A 9,889-nucleotide genomic window follows, 5' to 3' on the forward strand; every position below is an offset into this window, starting at 1 on the left:
ACCTCATCACAGCCTGTCGCTCAGTACTCACATCTTATCTCACATGGATACTTACACCTGTATACTTTGGGTAAGAAATCATTGCATGTGTTAGGGATGAACAATGGAATGTAACTCACAACTTCACTTACTACCTGCTCACTCCCCCGTGTCCCCACAGTCAGTTTCATGCGTGATTACGGATAAGCAACAAATGTTGGCCTTCCCACATCCTATGAAAGGATAAAACATTCAACATGATTGTGAAGGATATTCTTTAAATTGTTTTAAAAGATATGACAGAATTTAGAAGTGGCATTGACAATAAAAGTTTAATGTTATCTTACCAGGAGGCACAGGGCACAGAGAATTATAAGAATTATTGGCAGGTAATATTTTAGCCAAAGAATAAGTCATATTATGGTTAATGTTTATAATAAGAGGTGAAATTATAGGTCCACTGTATTGTTGCATGTCATACAGATGATTATTTTTCTTCAATTTTTTTCGGGATGTACCAAAGTATATTCATATGGTGCAACAAATGAAAGAAGTTGCTACATGATCTTGGAGCTTCCAAGTCATATAATAACAAGCAAGAATTGAGAATGCTGCAAAAGTGGTCAGATGACTGCTATTTGTAACCACCCTCCACCTCCGCCCCAACCAATGTCACATCATCATTTACTGTCAAACATCAATGTAGCAGCGAACCTGTGTTTGTTGATGTCTCAAGATAGATATGGGTGAGAAATACAAATAGTTTCTAGTCATATCTCAGGACAAGAGCAGAGGCGAATGACGAAGCATGGCAGAGTAAGTGAGGAGAGAAGAGGTGCATTGATAGGCAAAGAATGGGGTCTGGCTATGAAGGGTGGCAGGGTGACTTATGAGGGGAGCGGATAGAGGTTGAATTGGGGGTCTGGATGAGGAGGCAGAGTAAGGAAGAAGCAGCAATACAAGTTCACAGGATTTTAAGATTGTACCTCCTGGTTGAAAAGGTTGCATTAAAAAATGTTCACACTATTATCATGAGTAGTAGGGAATATAAAGGCTATTGGTAAAAATGAACTTGACAAAACCTTCATAACATAATTAAGATTTTTGTGCTGTATTGGGCACCAGATTACAGGAAGTACATTTAAACATTAAAGTATACTGCAAATTTAGAACTCTAAAGCTAAATACCATGGAAACCAGACATCTGGCAGCAAGTTTATGATCATTAACATGAAACACTAACTTGGTTTCTCTTCACAGATGCTCCCTGACCTGTTGAGTACTTTCCAGCAATTTCAGTTCTAATGATGGTTGTTTCTCGTTAAAAAATGCTCAAATGCAAGACATTTAAAGGTACACGCTGTCTGACTGGAATCCTTGTGTTTACTATATTAAGGCTGTCTTCGTTCTCCTTTCAAGATATCTTTTACCTTTCAAAATAAATGTAATTTGTAATGCCTTTTCAATTAATCTTATACTAGATTTTAACGACCAGTGACTGAAACACTGAAATGCGCATATGTTTTGACTTAAATTTTTTTAATATATTCCAGTTATTTGCTATAAAGGCCACAACAGACATTCTTCCACATCAATAATAGTTACAGATCTTTCACGATAACAGGTTATATGAGAAAAAGGACCGTAAAACTTTAAACCATAATTAGAGCATCTCACCTCACATTATTTTTAAGCAACACTCAAATTCGACTTGATAAAACTTAAATGTACACAAACAAATATTTGCCTACAACAATGCTACAAGTTGTTTGAGAAGTCACCAAGGCTGGTATTCCAGAAGCACATGATCAAATGGGGACTGAAGGACATAACTCACTCAATAGGTTACGATAATGTAACAAACCAAAGAGAGTTTTAAAAGAAGTGCCCCACACAGCATTAACAGTTACTATACCACAGAAGTAATGCAACACCCATGAACACTGTCTAGCTGTTCTTCAATACTGAAACTTGCCCAATTAATGTACAAAATTAGTAAATATTGGGACTAAATTATAATTTTATATACATATTGACGTCCAATAAAACAGCAAACTGTAGGCAAACTAAAGCTCATTGTAAATCAATAAATAAAGTCAGTGCATAAGCTATATGAAGCTAACAGTTTCTACCCTAATAACTAATTTCTTTGCATTATTTGTTGTGTATGTAAATACACAAGATTAAATAAATATGGCAGCTGTTTAAACGTACATTAGAGATGTACAATATGTAATCAGAAAATTCATCATGTTTCTTCACAAGCAGAATACACACCTCACTCTGTAATTCTTTATATTTTCAAACAACAAATTTAAAATATAGATTTTAAATTGGATATCCAGGTGAAGACAAGAAGTACAATGAGTGCTCCAATCTTTTCAATAGTCAGTTGTGGCTTTTAACTCTCTTTGGGGTATTTAATTACTGGTATTCAATGAAAAACTGTAGTTATAGCAAGGTACAGTTCAACGTGTGGGGACTTTAGACAACAGAATTAATGTTTGTTTAGGAATATTCCTTGGAATGTTTCTTCACAGAACATGGATCAACTACTTGTGTGGACAGGTTAATTGTGAGTGGCAACAAAAATACCATGAGGTTATTAGTGCAAGTAGTATTTTGATTTAGAGAGTTTTATAGATATGAGGATTTCATGTAGTCTGTGTTTCTTCCAATTAATCAAGTTTCAGACTGAAGTCTTTTTGCAAAAGACATTTTTATAAATCACAAACAACATTGTATATTACTTCATCCTGCTCACACAGGGTGGTGATGCCTCTGTACACACTTATGGCTTGCCAGTATGTCTTTGGGTTAAGATTCGTGTGCTGCCTTTCTGCACAATCTGTTGTTCATCAGAGTTACTCCCCATACCCACAGCCATTCAGGCATGTACTGGGCAAATAAAAACTGCAAAAGAAAGAAAATCACGAAAATAATTTCATACAACCAGGAAAGTATTTTAAATGCAATAGATATTTTTTCACTTAAAGACTACCTGAACCTCTATCAAAATACTTCAATGACTTAACAAAGCTGCTTGTATCCATAAACTGATTGCCAAGTGCAAAAAAGTTAAAAAGAAAATAATTTCATATCTTTGAAAGAAAATGTAATACATTTAAAATAAAATGAATAATCATCCTCATAAGTGAATTTGGCTTAATTCTGCTTTTTTTTAAAAATATCTTTCTATCATGTTTCCCTCGTCAATTCTGTAAATCATTGTCCACTTGTCAACTGGGTCATGAGCAGCCTCCTTTTCCTTCTTTTTAACCTTCCTCTATCAATTTTTCATCATATCTGCATATGCCCAATAAAATTATTTTGTTGATGACATCAATCAAATAACATTCTTCTTGTATCGTTGCTGACATTTGTTGTTAGTTTTCTGAACTTTACTTTCTCAGTGCTTTTCAAAGCTGGACCTCCTGTTTAAAAACCAGACTCTACACAAAACCCTTTGCTAATATTTTCTATTCAGTTGACATGTCGATATCCTCTTCTATTAAATGCATTCATGCCTAGAATTCCTAGCCTCCACCTTCTTGGCATATCTGCTGCTTTCAGTTATTATACTTTCCAGCTATTGTCTGACCTGATTTAACTGGTCATTCTTGTTTCTAGAATAGGAATACATTCACAGTTTAGGTTTTATCTGCATTGATATTTAATGTATAATCCATTGCTGTAGCATTCAGACTATCAGCAGTTGTGTTTCTCGCATTAAGGCTTTGATGTCCGACATCCTCCATTAGTTGACCATTATGTTTAGGGAGATAAATACCTAATTGTATTTTACGATAATGATTGAGGGGATGACACGCTAAGAGCTTTGAAAGAACTGACACCTCTTTTCCATCTACCCACCATATCAACCAATCTAGTCTATACTTTCATATCTTGGTGTGACTGAGATCTAAAACTTTCTGGCCTAATGACAATATGGTCAATTTTCCTAAAGGATGGCTGCTTGGGCCTGCTTAGTTCCAGTGAACATTTCCCTGAATGAATGACTGTCTTCAGAAAAGCAGATAACTAGTACGTCTCAGGCTAAACAAGGTTTAGTGATGCAACAAGTAAGAGTGCTACTACTAAACCAAGGTCTCAGCTTCACCTCAGTGGCTTCAGGACATGGTGCACACTAATGCTGCAATACAATAGTAAAGAAACAGGGCAAAGTATAATAACCAGAGGTGCCATCTACCAGATGAATTTAAGAGAGTATCAGAGTTCTCCTACATCCTACCAATATTTATACACCAATTAACATAAAAACAGAGCATCTGTTCTTTTAACATATTTTTCTTTTTGGCACCTTGCTGTATACAAATTGGCTGAAATACTTTCTACATTATATTAGTGATTGACTGCACTTCAGATATATTGGGTGTAAAAAGCTTTAGAATGTACGAGATTGTGAAAGGTTCTACATAAATTCAAGTCCTTTAATGTTAATTTTGAATCTCAATAATCACCTGTATAGAATGCATCCAGTAACCAGACGTCCTGTGTGATACCCCAAGGGTTGAAACTGCATGATGTGCGTAAACATTCGCTGATGGTGCTAGCCAGGAGTTGATGCTGAATCCATCAGTGCGCATGACTGTATTGGTTTTTACATGAAATGGCAACAAGCTCTGAACAAAAATTCCTTTAGGTGCACATTCAAAGTGCAAAGCTCTACTAAAATGATCCAAATACATCTGAAAAAAAACAAAGTGAATTTGAAAATGTATCATTCCTAAGTACAGATTTAGGCCAATTCTAAATTAACAAATACACAAAATTAACTATTTTCTTTAAAGGTCAAGATGACAGCCTATAATTAGAAGATGCACAATGGTTTCCAGAAGTTTATAGTTCCAATTTTTCAAGTGAGAAACACTTCGGCAATGAATCAAAGGTAGCTAATACACTAACAAATGCAGTTAACGTTAACAGGCAAGCCTTCCCCACCCATCTCACCTATAAGGTTGCTGTGATGTTCTGTCATATAATTACAACAGGTTACCTGCCTGCTCTCTTAGCTATATATTAATTAGCATAATCACAAAAGGAACTTCTTTTCAAAAAGGAAAGAATTGTAATTAACATTCATGCCCATCAAAAATAAGATTTGAGTGGGTGATGCAAACAGAACAACCTAAATATCTTACCAGTGATCATTTAAAGCATGTTGTGAAAAATCACAATATAATGAAACATTTGTGACTCATAACTCAAAATTAATTTACATGGAGAGTGCACTTATAATTTTAGATAGAACATCCAGAATTAAAACTTTAGAAAGGCTATTAATGTGGTGGTTTTAATACAGCATAATTCTGGAGCTTATAGCAAGTAGTCATTCAGTCATGCAGCACAGAAACAGACCCTTTGGTCCAACTTGTCCATGCCGACCAGGTTTCCTAAACTGCCATTTGCCTGCACTTGGCCCATATCTCTCTAAACCTTTCCTATTCGTGTATCTGTCCAAATGTCTTTTTAATGTTGTAATTGTACTTGCCTCTATCACTTCCTCTGGCGGTTCGTTCCACATACACATCATCCCCTGTGTGAGAATGTTGCCCCTCAGGTCCATTTTGAATCTTTCCCCTTAAATCTATGCCCTCCACTTTTGGACTCCCCTACCCTGGGGAAAATGTGGTCTCCTGTGGACATACAGTTAAATGGCATACCATAATCGCAGAAGTCATTAGAGATACCTTAGTGCTTGAATACATAGCCATCTGTGGTGTGGGCTTACAGGAAGACCCTGAGGAAATGTTAACAATAGCTCCCTTTTTCCTCTCTATCATTCCTGGTAACAAAATATGGATCATCATGTTGGTTGCAGCAATGTTTACATTTATGAGATCCCAGAGTTTGTCTTCAGACATGTTTAAGAAAGACTGTGGGTGCTCAAAGGGCACATTAACACCATTCACCAGGATGCCTATTTCTTTATCTTTTAGAGCTTCTTGGATTGGCTGGTATATTTCTCGTCCTCTGGTAAAATCAGCTTCTATTATAATGGTTTCAACATTAAATGTGTCCGAAATAGCGGTGGCTGTAGCTTCCAGCTTGCTTCGGTCATGGCTGATGAGAATCAGATTAATGCCTTGGCAAGCCAACTCCTCGGCATAAGCCTTGCCGATCCCATCTGTTCCACCTAAGGAAACAATTGTAAATCTGTTACTATCCAAATTAAATTAGATATCATTACAATAGAAACTAACAAAGATGTACCTCAGCCCTATCCATTAACACAAATGGAAATGTATGAATGCTTCTAAAACCTCTTTACAAAATGCTGGGTGAGTATCCACAGCTAAAGATTGAATTAAGTGAAGCCTCAATTCCATGAATGCCAGCATTTTTTCTGCACAGTGACTATTGTAAAGATTAGCAAAGGTGTTGTACTCTGTAAAATCAAAGTAGAAATCAAAACATTTCAGAAGTGTGCCCAAAATCTGCTGTTTCTGTGGTAGGCATGTACAAGTGACACTTCAAAAATGTGGCATTATTCTTGTTGTAGAAGTTGTTGAAGGAGACGGGAGTGTGCACCAGGTCCTGGGCATCCTTGTGCACCAGTTGCTGAAGTTGCATGCAGGTGCAGCAGGCAGAGTATGAGAATTCGGGTTAGATGATTTAGGATGGAGATAAGAAGACATTTCTTCACCCAAAGAGTGCTGAGTCTGTGGAATTCATTACCACAGGAAGTGGTTGATGCCCATACATTGAATGTATTCAAGAGACGACTAGATTTGGCACTTGGGGCAAATGGGATCAAAGGTTATGGGGAGAAAGCAGGATTAAGCTATTGAATTGACGATCAGCCATGATCGTGAAGAATGGCGGAGCAAGCTCAAAGGGCCGAATGGCCTCCTCTTGCTCCTATCTTCTATGGTATGTGTCTATTAAATTGTTCAAAACATTGTTGGTATAAACTTTGTGCACAGTATAAAATAAAGCAAACTCAATTTGTAATTTTTGGCAAATATAATTGGACAACATACCCTTAAATCGAGTTAAATGTAGTCAGATGTTTGCCTGAATGACAATAATTAGCAAACATAGCAAAGTGTACAATATCACTAATAACATGCAGTGTGAGTGTTAATGAAGGATCAAGTGATAAATTTATCAAGATTGTAAAGATTTTTCTGTAGGGTGATAGTGGCCAACACATGATTCACCGTAATGCTATTCTGTACCATTACTCAAATGTGTGTCTTTGAGGCTAATGCATCTGTGTCTTGTTGCCTTTAACAGTTATAGAGAAGCAGAAAGCATCATTTCCTATCTGAGCAAATATTTTGGAGAACACGACCAGCATTTAATGGGGTGTACGACCAAAACAGAACCAATGCTTACCTGGAAACTAGATCACAGCTTAAAAAAAGTGAAATTGAGCCAGTATTTTCAACAGAGTAAAAAGCAGCAAGGAACAGGATTGGGAAGCAGCACTAAAATAAATATGGGAAAATGAAATGATGAATTCACTTTGAATCAAGGTTAAGATTATTTTACTTTCAGAACTATGCCTACTTGTTTGTAATGGCTTCTAGAGTTTAATATTGTTGAAATACTGAAACCACTTTGAATGTGAAGTTTAATTGGATTTTTTAATAAATCAAGTGAGTAAGATCAATTTGCAGGCAGATAAATCTTTTCCAAAGTTTGAACTGCAATCTTCAGAGTAACTTAAATCATTCAGGTTTATAACTTTACATGCTGAAAGCACAGACCAGGAATGTTCTCTCTGCCCATGTTTATGATGAAAATTTGTCATTTTCTTTCCCAGTATTAATTCTCCTTGTAAAACCTGAAAGAACTGTGGATGCTATAAATCAGAAACAAAAACAGAAATTGCTGGAAAAGCTCAGCAGGTCGGGCAGCATCTGTGGGGAAGGGTCACTCTACCCAAAACGTTAACTCCGATTTCTCTTCACAGATGCTGCCCGACCTGCTGAGCTTTGCCAGCAATTCCAGGTTTTGTTACTTCTTGTAATGGAAATGGAGGTGGCATAAGTAGAAACACACATACATTTCAATACGTAGACCAAAATACATATTGGTACAGAACTGCAGACTGACTTCTGGAATCTGACGCTTAGTGTATCACAGTGTCTTGAAAATGTTGGTCATGACTGGAATTTTGAGACTTATGCATGTAAGATTAGAACGTTTTGTTTTATCCTAATTTCTAGTATCTAGACTCAAGGAACAGTTATAGGGAGAAGTTGGACAAGCTAAGACTTTTTTCTTTACAGCATAAGAAACTGAGAGGGGGTGTCTTACAAAAGTGTATAAGATCACGAGAGGCATGGATAGAGTGAATACACTCAGTGTTTTTCCCAGGGTTGGGGAATCGAGGACTAGAGGACGTCAGTTTAAGGTAAGAGGGAAAAGAATAAATGGGAACCTGATGGACAACTTTTTTACATAGAGGGTGGTATGCATATGGAATGAGCTGCCAGTGGAAGTGGTTGAGGTGAGTACATTAACAACATTTAAAAGGCATTTGGATGAATACATGGATAGGAAAGGTTTAGAAGGATATGGGCCAAGTGCAACCAAATGGCATTAGAATAGATGAATATTTTAGTTGGCATGGACCAGTTTGGGCTGAAGGGCCTGTCTCTGTGCTGTAGGACTCTATGATCATAGAATTCCCACGTGTAGATAGAGGCCATTCAGCCCATCAAGTCTGCATTGACCCTCTGAAGAGCTACCCACCCAGACCCACCCTATCCTTGTAACTCTGCATTTACCATGTCTAATCCACAAGGCTGCATATTCCTGGACACCACAAATAATTTAGCATGGCCAATCCACCTAACATACTCAGCTTTGAACTGTGGGAGGAAATCGGAGCACCAGCGGAGAACCATGCAGACACGGAGAGAACGTGCAAACTCCACACAGTCACCCAAGTCTGGAACTAAACCCAGGTCCATGGTACTGTGAGGCAGCTGTGCTAACCCCTGTGCCACTGTGCTGCCCAAACTTGGTACTGGGGATCCTGAGATTGGTGAGCCTGTAGAATTCTCTACCGTAGGAAACAGTTGAGGCCAAAAAATTGAAGACTTTCAAGAATGATGCAGATATAGTTCTAATGACTAAAGGAATCAAAGGATTTGTGAGACAGTGCGAACAGAGTACTGAGTTGGATAATCAGCCATGGTCGTATTGAATGGCAGAGCAGGTTTGAAGGGCCTATTCCTACTCCTACATTCTATGATTCTATTCTAAATGGTGTCTTTCCACAGTTGGTTACGCACGCAAAAGCATCTTGGACAGTAGACCACAAGGCAAAAGCTTCTCTTTGTATTTAATACAACACAGTAAACACAAAGATTAATACTGCTTAAAGACTATTAAAATTAATGATGCAATTGTCTCTTTTTTGGTGCATTCATACAAGTATAAATCTGTTTCAGCTTTGCACCAGCATTATACTTCGGATTTTAAGTCACTTACACGAGAGCAAAACGAGGTGAGACCACCTCCTTCATCAATGAATCTTGCTCTTCTGCATTGAAAATCAGTTCATGACCAAATACTGGATTTTTTTAAAAATTAGGAAATCTAGGGACACAGATGACACTTGCAGGACCTACACTGATTGCCCATTCCTTATTGCAGGTACTCCCTCAATACTTTAGGTCTAATGTTCTGGAACTTTAAGCCAGTGAGAACAAAGGGAAAAATATTCAAGTCAAGATGACTTTAAAGTTTCTAGAAGTCTGCTCTTTCTTAGTTATTGGAGGAAGCAGGTTTCACAGTTCCTGCGAAAGAAGCCTTAGCTACTTGTTGCAATGCATTTTGTAAATGGTAAACTCTACAGCCATGGTATACAGATAGTGGAATGATGAGCTATTTAAACTGGTAGATGGGATGTTAACCCATCAGAGATAGT

At 37.3% G+C, this 9,889-nt stretch overlaps 1 protein-coding gene across 2 annotated transcripts in view; it reads right to left on the reverse strand.

Annotated features, from left to right (window-relative positions):
- Nucleotides 1-1,501: 1,501 nt before the first annotated feature.
- Nucleotides 1,502-9,889, reverse strand: part of hsdl1 (hydroxysteroid dehydrogenase like 1) — a 9,736-nt gene continuing 1,348 nt past the window's right edge. For both annotated transcript variants that reach the window (XM_048596591.1, XM_048596590.1), the window contains 3 exons: nucleotides 5,691-6,136; nucleotides 4,461-4,688; nucleotides 1,502-2,892 (listed from right to left, as the gene is read on the reverse strand). In XM_048596591.1, the coding sequence (XP_048452548.1) occupies nucleotides 2,797-2,892; nucleotides 4,461-4,688; nucleotides 5,691-6,136 (770 nt within the window). In that variant the 3' untranslated portion in view covers nucleotides 1,502-2,796. The remainder of the gene's footprint in view (nucleotides 2,893-4,460; nucleotides 4,689-5,690; nucleotides 6,137-9,889) is intronic.

Source organism: Rhincodon typus, chromosome 5, assembly GCF_021869965.1.
Source record: "Rhincodon typus isolate 14 chromosome 5, sRhiTyp1.1, whole genome shotgun sequence".
Classification (NCBI taxonomy): domain Eukaryota; kingdom Metazoa; phylum Chordata; class Chondrichthyes; order Orectolobiformes; family Rhincodontidae; genus Rhincodon; species Rhincodon typus.